General features: G+C 73.5%; 3 protein-coding genes across 3 annotated transcripts in view; 1 reads left to right on the forward strand and 2 right to left on the reverse strand.

The window, feature by feature from the left end:
• KAT5 (lysine acetyltransferase 5) overlaps window positions 1–1,156 on the reverse strand; it is a gene marked incomplete at its 5' end in the record, with an annotated part of 13,829 nt that extends 12,673 nt beyond the window's left edge. The window contains 2 exon segments of the mRNA XM_082012384.1: window positions 630–1,007; window positions 1,078–1,156. Of these exon segments, the coding sequence (XP_081868510.1) occupies window positions 630–1,007; window positions 1,078–1,156 (457 nt within the window).
• A 6,525-nt stretch (window positions 1,157–7,681) lies between these two features.
• On the reverse strand, window positions 7,682–11,740 carry ARL2 (ARF like GTPase 2; the record flags this gene model as incomplete). The annotated part of the gene is made up of 5 exons (XM_082012405.1): window positions 11,506–11,740; window positions 11,060–11,170; window positions 9,331–9,493; window positions 8,704–8,784; window positions 7,682–7,816 (listed from the first exon to the last, which is right to left on the reverse strand). The coding sequence occupies exons 1-5, from the start codon at window positions 11,568–11,570 to the stop codon at window positions 7,682–7,684; spliced, it is 555 nt and encodes a 184-aa protein (XP_081868531.1). The 5' UTR covers window positions 11,571–11,740.
• A 30-nt stretch (window positions 11,741–11,770) lies between these two features.
• Window positions 11,771–13,880, forward strand: GPHA2 (glycoprotein hormone subunit alpha 2; the record flags this gene model as incomplete). Its single annotated transcript, XM_082012408.1, has 3 exons — window positions 11,771–11,864; window positions 12,487–12,653; window positions 13,779–13,880. The coding sequence occupies 3 exons, from the start codon at window positions 11,771–11,773 to the stop codon at window positions 13,878–13,880; spliced, it is 363 nt and encodes a 120-aa protein (XP_081868534.1).
• Between the last annotated feature and the right edge of the window lie 2,017 nt (window positions 13,881–15,897).

The raw sequence follows: 15,897 nt of genomic DNA on the forward strand, positions 1-15,897 counted from the left end.
AGGGGCGGAGCTACGCACTTTGCGTAGCGGCCACCCACGGGAGGGGGGAGCCCCGAAACGGGTGTGTCCCCCCCCCCAGAAGCCCCCCCCCGGCACCCCAACACCGCACCCTGCCTCCCCCGGTGCCCCCCCCAAACCTGGCGCCCCAAAACCCGCCCCGAACCCCACCCCCCACCCCCAGAAGGCCCCCCCGGGATTTCGGGGGGGGGGGTGTCCCCCCAAAGGGAGACCAGTGGGGCGCTGGGGGGGGGTAGGGTCACGGGGGGGGCCGGGGGGGGTCGCTGGGAGGTTTCAGGGGGACCCTCAGGGCATCAGGGGTCAGAGGTCACGACCCCTGAGCCCCCCCCCCCCCCCCGGGTGCCTGGGTGTGTCCCCCCCCACCAAGGTGGGGGGTCCCCAGGCTGGGGGGAGGGGCTCGCGGGGGGGACCCGGACGCGTGGGTCCCCCCCGGGGGGGCGGGAGGGGCCACGGCCCCGAGTGGGGACACGGGGCGGGGGGGGGGGAGGCAGGGAGGCCACGTGCTGATGGCGTCAGGCGGCCGCGCCCCTCCCCCCACTGGGGAGCCAGGCGTCTGCCCCCCCCGCCCCTCCCCCACTGGGTGCCTCATGGAAAGGGCCTCGGGGCCGGACTGGGACCCTCCCAGTATCGACTGGGAGCGACCTCAGCCCGCCCTTGGCCCAGCTCGGGGGGGGGGCCCAGCGCCACCAGTGCCACCAGTACAGACAGCGCCAGGGCCAGGGCCACCAGTGCAACCAGTGCCACCAGTACAGACAGCGCCAGAGACACCAGTACAGACAGCGCCAGCGCCACCAGTGCCGCCAGTACAGACAGCGCCAGGGCCACCAGTGCCACCAGTGCTGCCAGTGCCGCCAGTACAGACAGCGCCAGTGCCACCAGTGCAACCAGTGCCACCAGTACAGACAGCGCCAGAGACACCAGTACAGACAGCGCCAGCGCCACCAGTGCCACCAGTACAGACAGCGCCAGGGACACCAGTGCCACCAGTGCTGCCAGTGCCGCCAGTACAGACAGCGCCAGGGCCACCAGTGCAACCAGTGCCGCCAGTACAGCTGTTACCAGTGCCACCAGTACAGACAGTGCCAGGGACACCAGTGCCACCAGTGCCGCCAGTGCCAGATACACCAGTATAACGCATGCAGCCAGTGCCAGTGTCCCCAGTGTCCCCAGTGTCCCCAGTTCCGGGGGGGGGGGTGGTGTCACGTGGGCGGCCGAGCCGGTATAAAAGCCGGAGCCAGAACCGGGGCTGGGAGCGGAGCCAGGAGCAGAACCGGATCCCCCCAGAACCGGATCAGGGACCAGAACCGGATTAAGGACTGGAACCGGATCAGGGACTGGAACCGGATTAGACCAGAACCGGATTAAGGACTGGAACCGGATCAGGGACTGGAACCGGATTAGACCAGAACCGGTTCGGGGACCAGAAGCGGATTAAGGACCGGAGCCAGATTAAACCAGAACCGGATAAAGAGCGGAACCGGATCAAGACCCGGAGCCGGATCGCACCAGAACCAGCTCGGGGAGCAGGAGGTCCCGGGGGGTCCCGGGGGGTCCCGGCGGTCCCGGGAGGGGCCGGGATGAGCGGGGGGGCCCCGCGGGGATCCCCCCTACGGCACCGCTCCCCCCACCGGGGGCCGCGGGCCGGGGGGGTCCCGGGGGGGGCTCGGGGGGGGCCGGTGCCCCCGGGGAAGCTGCAGCTGCTCGAGCGCTTCTTCACCCCCCCGGGGCCCCCCCCGGGCACCCCCTCTTCCTCCCCCTCCCCCTCCCCCTCCTCCTCCTCCTCCTCTGGGGAGGGCGAAGGCCACCGCAGGGGTCCCCCCCGCTCGCCCCGCGGGGACCCCCTGAGGGACCCCAGGGGGTTCGGGAACCCCTTGGGGACATTTGGGGACCCCCGGGGGACACTCGGGGACCCCCGGGGGACATTTGCGGACCCCTTAGGGACATTTGGGGACCCCTTAGGGACACTCGGGGACCCACGAGGGACACTCGGGGACCCCCGGGGGACATTTGCGGACCCCTTAGGGACACTCGGGGACCCCTTGGGGACACTCGGGGACCCCCGGGGGACATTTGGGGACCCCTTAGGGACATTTGGGGACCAGCGGGGGACACTCGAGGACCCCTTAGGGACACTCGGGGACCCCCTGAGGACATTTGGGGACCTCTTAGGGACATTTAGGGACCCCCTGGGGACACTCGGGGACCCACGAGGGACACTCGGGGACCCCCTGGGGACATTTGGGGACCCCGCCGGCCCCTCGGGCACCCGCCTGCGCCGGGGGCTGAGCCGCAGCCACGAGCGGCTGCACCCCCGGGGCGTCCCCGAGGGGCTGGGGGGCAGCGTGGGGACCCTCGGGGACCCCCTCCCGTCACCCAAGGGTGCCCCCCACCTTTACAGCCCCCCGCATCACAAGGGGTCGAGCCACCTCCGCCTCCCCGGGGACGGCCCCGGGGGGGTCGGGGACACCCTGGAGCCCCTCGGGGACGTGGCGGGGCCCTTCGGGGACCTCCCCCCGTCACCCAAGGGTGCCCCCCACCCTTACAGCCCCCCTCGGCACCGGGGGCCGAGCCGGGGACCCGGGGACGTCCCCGAGGGCCTTGGGGACCCGGGGGGGACCCCAGACGGGGGGGGCGGGCTGCGGCGGGGGCAGAGCCGCAGCCAGGAGGGGCTGGGGGGGCTGGGGGGGGCGCGGGGGGGGCCCCCCCGGCGCTGGCGGTCGCTGGAGGCGGTGGGGGGTCGGCGGGGGGGTCCCCGCTTCTCCCGTTTTTTGGACGAGCTCACCCAGAGGGTGCTGAGCCCCGCTCGCCTCCGCGCCCTGGGGTGGCCCCCCCGGACGCCCCCCACCCCCCAGGGCGGTCTGCCCGGGGAGGGGGAGCAGGACCCCCCCGGGGAGGGGGTGGAGGAGGAAGAGGAGGAGGAAGAGGAGGATGGGGGGCAGGGGTGGGGTGCCCGGAGGCCTTGGGTCCCTTTTGGGGAGGGTGGGGGGGCCCCCCCGACGCCGGGGTCCGCTGGGGGGGGGCACGCGGACGCCTGGGTGCCCCCTGCTCTCCCCCCCTCCCCGCCGCAGGAGCCGCGGGCGGCCGGAGGCACCGGGGGACCGAGGGGGTGAGTTGGGGGCGGGGGGGGGGGGGTGTCCCTTGGGGAGGGTTTGGGGGGGATCTGGGGCAGTTTTAGGGGGTCCCAGTGGCAGTTCGGGGGGGGGGCAGGGGGTGTTGGGAGCAGGGGAGGTCCCTGGGAAAGGGTTTGCGGGGTGGGGTCAGGTTTTGGGGGATCCCGGGTCAGTTTTGGGGTCCCAAGGGCAGTTTTTGGGGTCACCAGAGAAGGTTCTGAGGGTCCCGGGGGCGGTTTTGGGGGGTCCCGGGGCAGTTTTGGGGATCTCGGGGGCAGTTTTTCGGGTCCCGGGGGCGGTTTTGGGGTCACCGGGGGAGGGTTTTAGGGTCCCCGGGGAAGGTTTTTGGGGTCCTGGGGCAGTTTCGGGGGTCCCAGGGTCAGTTTTGGGGGTGTCCGGGGCAGTTTTCGGGGTCCCGGGGGCGCTTTTGGGGGTCCCCGGGGGCAGTTTCGGGGGTCCGGGGCGGTTTTGGGGTCCTCGGGGGAGGGTTTTGGGGTCCCCGGGGAAGGTTTTTGGGGTCCCGGGGCAGTTTCGGGGGTCCCAGGGTCAGTTTTGGGGGTGTCCGGGGCAGTTTTCGGGGTCCCGGGGGCGCTTTTGGGGGTCCCCGGGGGCAGTTTCGGGGGTCCGGGGCGGTTTTGGGGTCCTCGGGGGAGGGTTTTGGGGTCCCCGGGGAAGGTTTTTGGGGTCCCGGGGCAGTTTCGGGGGTCCCAGGGTCAGTTTTGGGGGTGTCCGGGGCAGTTTTCGGGGTCCCGGGGGCGCTTTTGGGGGTCCCCGGGGGCAGTTTCGGGGGTCCGGGGCGGTTTTGGGGTCCTCGGGGGAGGGTTTTGGGGTCCCCGGGGAAGGTTTTTGGGGTCCCGGGGCAGTTTCGGGGGTCCCGGGGACAGTTTTGGGGGTCCCCACGTCAGTTTTGGGGGTCCCGGGGACAGTTTTGGGGGTCCCCGGGTTAGTTTTCGGGGTCCCCGGGGGCGGTTTCGGGGGGCCCGGGGCAGTTTTGGGGGTCCACAGCCGTTCCCCCCCCCCCCCGCAGCCCCCCCCCGCCGCGGACGGAGCTCGACGTCCTCCGGGAGAGGATGGACAGGTGAGGGGCGGGGCTTGTGGACACGCCCACGGGGCGGGACCGAGACGACCGCTTTGGGGCGGGGTTTACCAAAGCCACTCCCCCCGGTGGGCGGGGCCTCGTCTATTTCCCCTATTGGGGTCCCCTCCCCGGGCTCCCAGTCATCGCCTGCCCAGACTCCCAGTGCTCCCAGTTTGACCTCTCCAGGGCTCCCAGTCCCTTTCCAAGGCTCCCAGTTTGCCCTCCCAATCCCCCCAGCGTGCCCTCCCAGTACTCCCAGCTCCCCTCCCCAGGGCTCCCAGTGCTCCCAGTCCCCCCAGCGCACCCTCCCAGTGCTCCCAGTTCCCCTCCCCAGGGCTCCCAGTGCTCCCAGTCTCCCCAGCGTGCCCTCCCAGTACTCCCAGCTCCCCTCCCCAGGGCTCCCAGTGCTCCCAGTCCCCCCAGCGCACCCTCCCAGTGCTCCCAGTTCCCCTCCCCAGGGCTCCCAGTGCTCCCAGTCTCCCCAACGTGCCCTCCCAGTGCTCCCAGTTCCCCTCCCCAGGGCTCCCAGTGCTCCCAGTCCCCCCAGCGCGCCCTCCCAGTACTCCCAGCTCCCCTCCCCAGGGCTCCCAGTGCTCCCAGTCTCCCCAGCGCGCCCTCCCAGTACTCCCAGCTCCCCTCCCCAGGGCTCCCAGTGCTCCCAGTCTCCCCAGCGCGCCCTCCCAGTACTCCCAGCTCCCCTCCCCAGGGCTCCCAGTGCTCCCAGTCCCCCCAGCGCACCCTCCCAGTGCTCCCAGTTCCCCTCCCCAGGGCTCCCAGTGCTCCCAGTCCCCCCAACACGCCCTCCCAGTGCTCCCAGTTCCCCTCCCCAGGGCTCCCAGTGCTCCCAGTCCCCCCAGCGCGCCCTCCCAGTGCTCCCAGTTCCCCTCCCCAGGGCTCCCAGTGCTCCCAGTCCCCCCAACACGCCCTCCCAGTGCTCCCAGTTCCCCTCCCCAGGGCTCCCAGTGCTCTCAGTCCCTCCAGCGCCCCCTCCCAGTGCTCCCAGTTCCCCCAGTTGGGCGTCCCCGCAGGCTCCAGGATGATTACGCCAACTCCCAGCGCCTCAACCGCCTCCTGGAGGAGCGACTGCGGGGGATGGTGAGGGCCCGGGGGGGGGCACCCAGGGGTCCGGGGGGTCCCAGAGCTCCGGGGGGTCCCGCGGCGGGGGGCACCCAGGGGTCCAGGGGGTCCCAGGGCCCGGGGGGTCCCGGGGGGTCCCGGGGTGTCCCGGGGCGGGGGGCACCCATGGGTCCGGGGGGTCTCAGGGCAGGGGGGCACCCAGGGTCCCGGGGGGTCCCGGGGCAGGGGGCACCCATGGGTCCGGGGGGTCTCAGGGCAGGGGGGCACCCAGGGTCCCGGGGGGTCCCGGGGCAGGGGGCACCCATGGGCCCGGGGGGTCCCGGGGCAGGGGGGCACCCAGGGTCCCGGGGGGTCCCGGGGCAGGGGGCACCCATGAGTCCGGGGGGTCCCGGGGCAGGGGGGCACCCAGGGGCCCAGGGTGTCCCGGGGGATCCCGGGGCGGGGGGCACCCAGGGTCCCGGGGGGTCCCGGGGCAGGGGGACACCCAGGGGCCCGGGGGGTCCCGGGGCAGGGGGCACCCATGGGTCTGGGGTGTCCCAGGGCCCGGGGGTTCCGGGGTTTCCCGGGGGGGAGGGGCACCCATGGGCCCGGGGGGTCCCGGGGCGGGGGGCACCCATGGGTCCGGGGGGTCCCGGGGCGGGGGGCACCCACGGCTCGTGCGGCAGGCGCAGGCCGTGGCGCTGGAGCGGGCGGCGCTGAGCCGGCGCGTGGCCGAGGTGCTGCAGCGGGTGCTGGGGGCCTCCCCCGGGCCCGCGACCCCCCCGGGGGCGCCGGTGAGTGGGGGATGACCTGGGGGGGGGGGTGACCCTATGGGGGGGGGGGGAGACCCTATGGGGGGGTTAACCGTGGGGAGGGTGGCCCTGGGGGGGGGGGGGGAGACCCTATGGGGGGGGGTGACCCTATAGGGGAGGGTGACCCTATGGGGGGGAGTGACCCTATAGGGAGGTTGGCCCTGGGGGGGGGGGGGAGCCTATAGGGGGGGTGACCCTGGGGGGGGTGGCCCTATGGGGGGGGTGACCCATGAGGTGACGTTGAGGGGGGGTGGGTGTGATATTATGGGGGACCCATGGGGGGGACCTTATGGGGGGGGGCTGTGACGCGACGGGGGGTTTGGGGGGGGACATGGGGGGGGGACACACACATGACCTTTTGGGGGACCTATGGGGGGGTAACGCCGCGGGGGGGGGGGGGTGACGCCGGGGGGGTCCCGTGTCCCCGCAGGCGGCCGCGTGGGGCCGGGCCGGTGAGGAGGAGGATGAGGAAGGGCCTCTGCCGCCCCCCCCCGCCTTCAGGGACCCCCCGGGGGGGGCCCTGCCCTGAGCACCCCCCCCCCCCGCGCCCCCCCAATAAAGCACCGAGACACCCCACCCCCACTGCGGCCGAGCTCTTCTGGGGGGGGGGGGGCGTGGGGGGCACCGGGGGGTCCCTGGGGACATGGGGGGGGGCGTGGGAGGTCCCTGGGGGCACGTGGGTGTCCCTGGGGGGCACGGGGGGGTGGGTGGGGGGTCCCTGGGGGGCACGTGGGTGTCCCTGGGGGGCACGGGGGGGGTGGGTGGGGGGTCCCTGGGGGGCACGTGGGTGTCCCTGGGGGGCACGGCGGGGGGTGGGTGGGGGGTCCCTGGGGGGCACGTGGGTGTCCCTGGGTGCACGGGGAGGGTGGGTGGGGGGGGTCCCTGGGAGGCACGTGGGTGTCCCTGGGGGGCACGGCGGGGGGTGGGGGGGGGTGGGGTCCCTGGGGGGCACGGGGGGGTTTGTGGGGGGGTCCCTGGGGGGCACGGGGGTGTCCCTGGGGGGCACGGGGGTGGGGAGGGGCCCTGGGGACACGGGGGGGGACGTGGCGGGGGGGGGGGGTGCCCCTGGGTTGCCTTGGAAACAAGCTGGGTGTGGGTGGGGCATCAGAATACCCCCACCCCAGAAACCACACCCACCCGGGGAAAGTCCCGCCCCAACGCTGAAGCCCCTCCCCTCCACGGTAGCCCCGCCCCCTCCGAGGCTCCACCCCCTGGAGCTGCCCCCAGCCCCCCCCCAACTGCCCCCGGGGCCCCAAATTTGCCCCAGCCCCCTCCCCAAATTGCCCCCGGGACCCCAAAGCTGCCCCCACCCCCCCCCTCAGCCCTACCCACCCCCCAGCCCCCCAGAGCCCGTTTTGGGGTTCCCCAGGCTCCTTTTGGGGCCCCCCCCCCCCACCACAGCCCCACGGTGCCGTCAACCACCCCCTTTATTGGCACGAGGATGGGGGGGGAGGGTCGTGTCCCCCCCCCCAACCCCCCCCCACACCCCCACCCCCCTCTCCCTCCCCCCTCCCAACCCCCATCCCGGCCGGCGGCGGGGGGCTGGGGAGGGGGGGAGGGGGGTTGGGGGGTGGCTGGGGGGGGGGGGGGTGTGGGTGGGGGGGGGGTCAGTCGGGGGGGCAGAGGCGGCTGGTGATGTCATCCAGCAGCCAGTCGACGCCGGCCAGCAGGTTGTGGCCAGTGATGGCCGAGCAGCCCTGGACGCACCAGTGGTGGCTCCGGATGGCGTCCAGCTCCAGCGCCTGGGGGGGCGGGGGGCACCCGGGCGTCCGGGGGGGGTCCCGAACCCACAGGACCCCCCCCGCTGCACCCAGGGACCCGGGGGACCCCGGCATCCCCCCCCCCAACATCAGGGACCCGGGTGGGTCCGGACACCCCGGTGTCTCCCAGGGGTTTGGGGGGGGCCAGAGGGGGCCCGAGGGGGTTTGGGGGGGGCCCGGGGGGGTTTGGAGGGATCCCAGGACCCCCCCGCTGCACCCAGGGACCCGGGGGACCCCGGCATCCCCCCCCCCAACATCAGGGACCCGGGTGGGTCCGGACACCCCGGTGTCTCCCAGGGGTTTGGGGGGGGCCAGAGGGGGCCCGAGGGGGTTTGGGGGGGGCCCGGGGGGGTTTGGAGGGATCCCAGGACCCCCCCGCTGCACCCAGGGACCCGGGGGACCCCGGCATCCCCCCCCCCAACATCAGGGACCCGGGTGGGTCCGGACACCCCGGTGTCTCCCAGGGGTTTGGGGGGGGCCAGAGGGGGCCCGAGGGGGTTTGGGGGGGGCCAGGGGGGTTTAGGGGGATCCCAGGACCCCCCCGCTGCACCCAGGGACCCGGGGGACCCCGGCATCCCCCCCCCCCAACATCAGGGACCCGGGTGGGTCCGGACACCCCGGTGTCTCCCAGGGGGTTGGGGGGGGGGCCCAGGGGGGGTTTGGGGGGGATCCCAGGACCCCCCCGCTGCACCCAGAGACCCGGGCGCCCGGGTGGGTCTGAGACACCCCCGTGATTCCCAGGGGTTTGGGGGACCCCAGGTGGGTTTGGGGGGACCCACGGGTTTGGGGGGCTCCAGGGGGGTTGGGGGGCTCCAGGGGGGTTGGGGGGGCCCCCGGGGGATTTTGGGGGGCCCGGGGGTCCGGCGCACCTCGCGGATGGCGCTGGCGGGGAGGGCCCCCGGCAGGTCCTGCTTGTTGGCGAAGACGAGGAGGGTGGCCCCGGCCAGGCGCTGGGGGGGGGCAGCGGCAGTGTCACCCCCCCCCCGGCCCCCTTGCACCCCCCGTGACACCCCCACACCCCCCGTGACCCCCCCATGCTCCCCGTGACCCCCCCCATCCCCCTCGCACCCCCGTAACCCCCCATACCCCCCGTGATCCCCCCACGCTCCCCTGTGACCCCCCCGTCCCCCTCATGCCCCCCGTGACCCCCCCAGTCCCCCATGACCCCCCGTCCCCCTCGCACCCCCTGTGCCCTCCCGTGCCCCCCGTGACCCCCACACACCCCCCGTGACCCCCTGTCCCCCTCGCGACCCCGGTGACCCCCCCCATGCCCCCCATGACCCCCCATCCCCCTCACGCCCCCCGTGCCCTCCCCGACCCCCTCACACCCCCCACGACCCCCCCATGCACCCCGTGACCCCCGTCCCCCTCACACCCCCCGTGCCCCCCCTGCGCCCCCCGTGCCCCCCCCCCGTCCCCTGCGTCCCCCCCCCACGCCCCCCCATGACCCCCCGACGCCCTCACGCCCCCCTGCGACCCCCCCGGCCCCCCGTCACCTCCTCGCGCAGAAGCCCGCGCAGCTCGCGGGCGCAGAGCTGTAGGCGCTGCCGGTCGCCGCTGTCGACCACCCAGACGAGGCCGTCAGTGCTCTCGAAGTAGTTGCGCCAATAGGAGCGCAGGGAGCTCTGCCCGCCCACGTCCCACACGTTGAGCTTGAACCTGGGGGGCGGGCGTGCCGACAAGATGGCGGTTGTTGTCACGGCCAACATGGCCGCCAAGATGGCGGTCATTGTCACAGCCAACGTGGCCGCCAAGATGGTGGTCGTTGGCATGGCCAACATGGCCGCCAAGACGGCGGTTGCTGGCATGGCCAACATGGCCGCCAAGATGCCGGTCATTGTCACGGCCAACGTAGCCACCAAGACGGTGGTCGTTGGCATGGCCAACATGGCCACCAAGATGGCGGTCATTGTCATGGCCAACATGGCTGCCAAGATGGTGATCGTTGTCATGGCCAACATGGCCGCCAAGATGGTGGTCGTTGTCACAGCCAAGATGGCGGTCATTGTCACGGCCAACATGGCCGCCAAGATGGCGGTCATTGTCACGGCCAACATGGCCGCCAAGACAGCAGTCATTGTCATGACCAACATGGCGGTCATTGTCATGGCCAACGTAGCCACCAAGACGGTGGTCGTTGGCATGGCCAACATGGCCACCAAGATGGCGGTCATTGTCATGGCCAACATGGCTGCCAAGATGGTGATCGTTGTCATGGCCAACATGGCCGCCAAGATGGCGGTCGTTGTCACAGCCAAGATGGCGGTCATTGTCACGGCCAACATGGTCGCCAAGATGGTGGTCGTTGTCACAGCCAACATGGCTGCCAAGACGGTGATCGTTGTCACGGCCAACATGGCTGCCAAGACGGTGATCGTTGTCACGGCCAACATGGCCACCAAGATGGTGGTTGTTGTCATGGCCAACATGGCCGCCACCACGAGCAACAAGACCACCACTGTGATGGCCACCACCATGACTTACGTGGCCACCATGATGATCGACGTGGCTACCACTGTGGCCAACATAGCCACCATCATGAGCTATAAGACCTGCGCTGCCATGATCAATGTGGCTACCACCATGACCGATGTGGCCACCACCACGAGCAACATGACCACCATCGCCACCACCACCATGACCTACGTGTCCACCATCATGACCAACATGGCTACTAACGCGACCAACATGGCCATCATCATGACCAACATGGCTACTGCCGTGACCAACATGGCCACCACCACGAGCAATGTGACCACCATCGCCACCACCGCCATGACTTCTGTGGCCACCGTCATGACCAGCGTGGCTACCACCATCATGATCGACATGGCTACCACTGCGACCAACGTGGCCGCCATCATGACCAACATGGCTACCGCCGTGACCAACATGGCCACCACCACGAGCAATGTGACCACCATCGCCACCACCGCCATGACTTCTGTGGCCACCGTCATGACCAGCGTGGCTACCACCATCATGATCGACGTGGCTACTACCATGACCCACGTGGCCACCATCATGACCAACACGGCTACCGCCGTGACCAACGTGGCCGCCATCGTGACCTACAAGACCGCCACCGCCATGATCAACGTGGCTCCCACCCCGACCGCCGCTGCCTTACGTGGCCGCCATCTTGAACTCCAAAACCACCCTCGCGGCTGCCGCGCCCGGGCCCCGCCCGGCCCCGCCCGGCCCCGCCCGGCCGCGCCCGCTCACCCGCGGTGCTCGAGGGTCTTGATGTTGAAGCCCAGGGTGGGGGAGATGGTGGCCACGTCCTCCCCGTTGAACTTCTTCAGCAGCGTCGTCTTCCCCGCGTTGTCCAGGCCCCTGGGGAGGGGGCGTGGCGCTGGAGCCACGCCCACCCGGCCCCACCCACCCCGCCCCACCCTCGGGCTCGGCCCCGCCCCTTCCCCACCTACCCACCGCTCCACTTCCCCCCGTTTGGCCCCGCCCCGTTTGGCCCCGCCCCCCCGCGCCCGGCCCCGCCCCTTTCTACGAGCCCTTGGGCCCCGCCCCCACACGCCTATTACCGTAGCCCCGCCTCCCCCGTTGGCCCCTCCCCTCCTTGTCGATCGCCCCCCTGCTCCGCAGCGCCGGTTCCTCCTCGCCGCCCCAGGCCCCGCCCCCCCGCAGGCCACGCCCCCTCCCCGGGCCCCGCCTACAGCACGAGCAGCCGCAGCTCCCGCTCTTTCTCCCGCATCTTCTTCAGGATCGTCAGCAGCCCCATGGCCGCCGCGCGCCGCCGCCTGGCCCCGCCCACGCCCCGCCCCCGCCGCTCAGCGCCCCGCGCCGCTCCGCCCCCGCCGCAGCCCACTTCCGGCTGGCAGCCGGCGGCGCTCAGCGCCCCCTGCAGGGGAGGAGGACCCCGCGGTCACCCATATTGGGGGAGGGGGCGGACTCAGGCGTCCCGGCCGCCCCGCCCCCGTCATGGCCGCCTTCCTCCTCCTCCTCCTCCTCCTCCTCCTCGTGCCGCTGCCCCCGGCCCTGCCCGACGGCCCCGCCCCCGGCTGCCGCCTCCAGTGTAAGCACGGGGGACCCCCCCCACCCATGGGACCCCAGCATTTGGGTGCCCCCGTCCTCTGGGACCCCATGTTTGGGTGCCCCCCACCCCGAGGACCCCACCCCCGGGGGGTGCCCGGGCCCTCCCCCGGGACTCAGGGCTTGCCTCCCCCCCGTGTGCCCCCCCCCGCCAAGGGACCCCCCCCACCCCGGGTGCCCCCTCCGTGAGGACCCTGGCGTTTGGATGCCCCCCCCCCGGGACCCTAGCCCCCCCCCGCCCGCCCCCGGGTGCCCTCGCCAGCGACCCCACCCCTGGGTGCCCCCCTCAGCACTCCCATGTCTGGGTGCCCCCCCCAAAGGACCCCCAGCCCCGAGGGACCCCCAAGGGACCCCACCCCTGGCTGCCCCCCCTTGAGGACCCCGGCGTTTAGGTGCTCCCCCCCCGGGACCCCACCCCTGGGTGCCCCCCCTTGAGGACCCCGGCGTTTAGGTGCCCCCCCCCCCCCCAAGGACCCCACCCCCGGGTGCCCACCCAAGGGACCCCCCCCAAGGCCCCACCCCCCCGAGTCCCATCCCGTGCGTGTGTGTCCCCCCCCCCCCCCCCGCGGCGAGGGGGGGCGCGGGGTGCGTGACGCTGCGCCCAGGGGTGCAGGTGGGCCCGGCCGGCGGGGGGTGCCGGGGGGGGCCGGCGGCCGCCTGCGTGGGCCACTGCGAGTCCGGCGCCTTCCCCTCCCCCCGCGCCGTCCTGGCCGCCAGCCGCCGCCCGCGCACCTCGCTGGCGCGCTGCTGCGTCGCCGCCCGCGCGCACAAGGTGGGCCGGGGGGCGGGGCCGGGGGGCGGGGCCGGGGGGCGGGGCCGGGGGAGCGGGAGGGGCGTGTGGGGAGGGGGAGGGGCATGTGGGGAGTAGGAGGGGTGTGTGGGGAGCGGGAGGGGCATGGGAGGGTGTGGAGTGGGAGGAGCATGCGGGGAGTGGGAGGGGCGTGTGGGGAGTGGGAGGGGCATGTGGGGAGTGGGAGGGGCATGTGGGGAGTGGGAGGGGCATGCGGGGAGTGGGAGGGGCGTGTGGGGAGTGGGAGGGGCATGTGGGGAGTGGGAGGGGCGTGTGGGGAGTAGGAGGGGCATGGGAGGCATGGAGTGGGGGTGTGTGTGGGCAGTGGGAGGGGCATGGGAGGGCGTGGACCAGGCGGGGCATGTGGAGAGTGGGAGGGGCATGTGGAGAGTGGGAGGGGCATGGGAGGGCAGGGAGCGGGAGGGGCATGTGGGGAGTGGGAGGGGCATGTGGGGAGTGGGAGGGGTATGTGGGGAGTGGGGGGCATGCATGGAGTGGGAGGGGCATGTGGGGAGTGGGAGGGGCATGTGGGGAGCGGGAGGGGCATACGGGGAGGGGGAGGGGCATGTGGGGAGCGGGAGGGGCATACGGGGAGGGGGAGGGGTGGGGGAGGGGCATGGGAGGGCAGAGAGTGGGAGGGGTGTGTGAGGAATGGGAGGGGTATGCAGGGAGTGGGAGGGGCATGGGGGCGTGGAGTGGGAGGGGTGTGTGGGGAGTGGGAGGGGCATGGGAGGGCGTGGAGTGGGAGGGGCATGTGGGGAGCAGGAGGGGCGTGTGGGGAGCGGGAGGGGCATACGGGGAGGGGGAGGGGTGTGTGTGGAGTGGGGGGGCATGGGAGGGTGTGGAGTGGGAGGGGCATGCAGGGAGTGGGAGGGGCATGCGGGGAGTGGGAGGGGCGTGTGGGGAGTGGGAGGGGCATGCGGGGAGTGGGAGGGGTGTGTGGGGAGTGGGAGGGGCGTGTGGGGAGTGGGAGGGGCATGCGGGGAGTGGGAGGGGTGTGCGGGGAGTGGGAGGGACATGGGAGGGCATGGAGGGGAGTGGGGGGCACGTGGCATCAGCCCCGCCCCCGAAGCCCCGCCCCCTGACGCCCCGCCCCTCGCCCCCCAGGTGCGGGTGCCCCTGCAGTGCCCCGGGCGCCCCCCCCGGCGCCTCCCGACGCTCTCGGCCCGCGCCTGCCGCTGCGACATGTGCCGCCTCGCGCGCTACTGACCCCCCCGGGACCCCCCCCGGCCCAGAGCCGCCCCCCCCGCCGGCCCGGGACCCCCCCTGCCGCCCGGGACCCCCGGCCGGGGGACGCCCCGCGCGCCATTAAACCGAACCGTGCGATGGAAGCAACGGCGGCGGCGTGGGGGGGGGGCTCAGGGGTTTTGGGGGGGCCCTGGGGGGCTCTGGGGGGAGGACTCAGAGATTTGGGGGCACGCACGGGGTTTGGGGGTGGACACAGGAGTTTGGGGGGACTCAGGGGATTTGGGGGTTCAGGAGTTTGAGGGGGACCGGGAGGTTTCGGGGGCCCTGGGGTGTTTGGGGGGGCCCAGGGGGTTTGGAGGGACCCAAGGATTTTGGGGGGGCACCCAGGGGTTTGTGGTGGCCCAGGGGTCTGCGGGGGGATGAAGGAGTTTTGGGGGGCACTCAGGGGTTTGGCGGGGACCTGGGGGTTTGGGGGGACCCAGGGGTTTTGGGGGGGCATCCAGAGATTTGGGGGGGGCCCTGGGGGGTTTAAGGGGGGGCTCAGAGGGTTTGGGGGGGCCCGGGGATCTGGGCCCAGGTGGACACACAGAGGTCACTTTCCAGGGGTGTCATTTATTGCCCCCCAACCGAGGGGGGGGGGGGAAATGATGTTAGGGGGGACACGGGGGTCATGAGGGATGTGGGGTCCTGCCCCCCCAAACGCCTGGCTCTGCCCCCCAAGTGTCCCCAGCCCCCAGCTCTGCCCCCTCTCAGCCCCCCAAGGCCCCTCTCAGCCCCCCAAGTCCTGGATCTTCCGCCTCATGCCCCACCTCCACCCCCCAAGTGCCCCCCGAGGCCCGATCTGCCCCCCAACCCCCACCTCCGCCCCCCGAGTGCCCCCCGAGGCCCCATCTGCCCCCCAACCCCCCACCTCCGCCCCCCAAGTGCCCCCCGAGGCCCCATCTGCCCCCCAACCCCCCACCTCCGCCCCCCGAGTGCCCCCCGAGGCCCCATCTGCCCCCCCAACCCCCCACCTCCGCCCCCCGAGTGCCCCCCGAGGCCCCATCTGCCCCTCCCAAGCCCCGGGGGGCTCCCTACAGGGAAAGGTGTCGCCGTGGGGGGTCAAAGGTCACCGCACCCCGCGGCACTTCCGGGTCGCCGCGGAGGACGGCGGAGCACGAAGCCGCCGCGACCGTCCCCGCCGCTACTTCCGGTTCCGTGGGCGGTTCCTTCTCCGTCACCTCCGTCGCGGGGGTAACGCCCCCTTGTGTGGACACAGGCCCCGCCCTCCTGTGGAGCTCGCCCTGCGCATGCGCACACCGACGCTGACCGCCCACCTCCCTCTGCGCATGCGCACACTGGCTGGCCGGAGCGCATGCGTATTGCACCGGGGGCGGGGCGGGTACTCCCCCAATCCGGCCTCCCTTCGCTCCTCGGCGGCCAATGGGAAGGCGCGAGGCGGGACCGGAAGCAGCGGGGCGGGACCGGAAGCAGCGGGGCGGGGCAGGTACCGGCGGGAGAGGCGCCGGTCGTGACGGCGGCGGGATGTCGCGGTGGGCGTCGGGGTGGTCGGAGGCTTTGAAGGCCCGAGCTGCCCGTTACGTTCTGGAACGATCGCTCGGGCCTTTCCTGGCGGAGCGGCTGCGGCTGGAACAGCTCAGCCTCGACCCGCGCGGCGGTACCGGGGCCCTGCGCGACCTCCGCGCCGCGGTGAGGCCCGGCCGTTCCGGTGGGGCGGGGGCTCGCCGGTGCGTGTCTCTCCTTTCCGCAGGCCGTGGATGAGGTGCTGGCCCGCGGCCGCCGCCCCCCCGGGGTGCTGTGACACCCGTGGGCTCTGCCACCCCACCCGGGGCGCTGTGACACCCGTGGGCCCTGCCACCCCCCACCCCCGGGGGCGCTGTGACACCCGTGGGCCCTGCCACAGCCCCCCGGATTTCTGAGACACCCGTGGGCCCTGCCACCCCCCCCGGGGGTGCTGTGACACCCGTGGGCCTTGCCACACTCCCCCGGGGCGCTGTGACACCCGTGGGCCCTGCCACACCCCCCCGGGGCGCTGTGA

This window comes from Phaethon aethereus (assembly GCF_964289735.1).
Source record: "Phaethon aethereus genome assembly, chromosome: 37".
NCBI lineage: Eukaryota > Metazoa > Chordata > Aves > Phaethontiformes > Phaethontidae > Phaethon > Phaethon aethereus.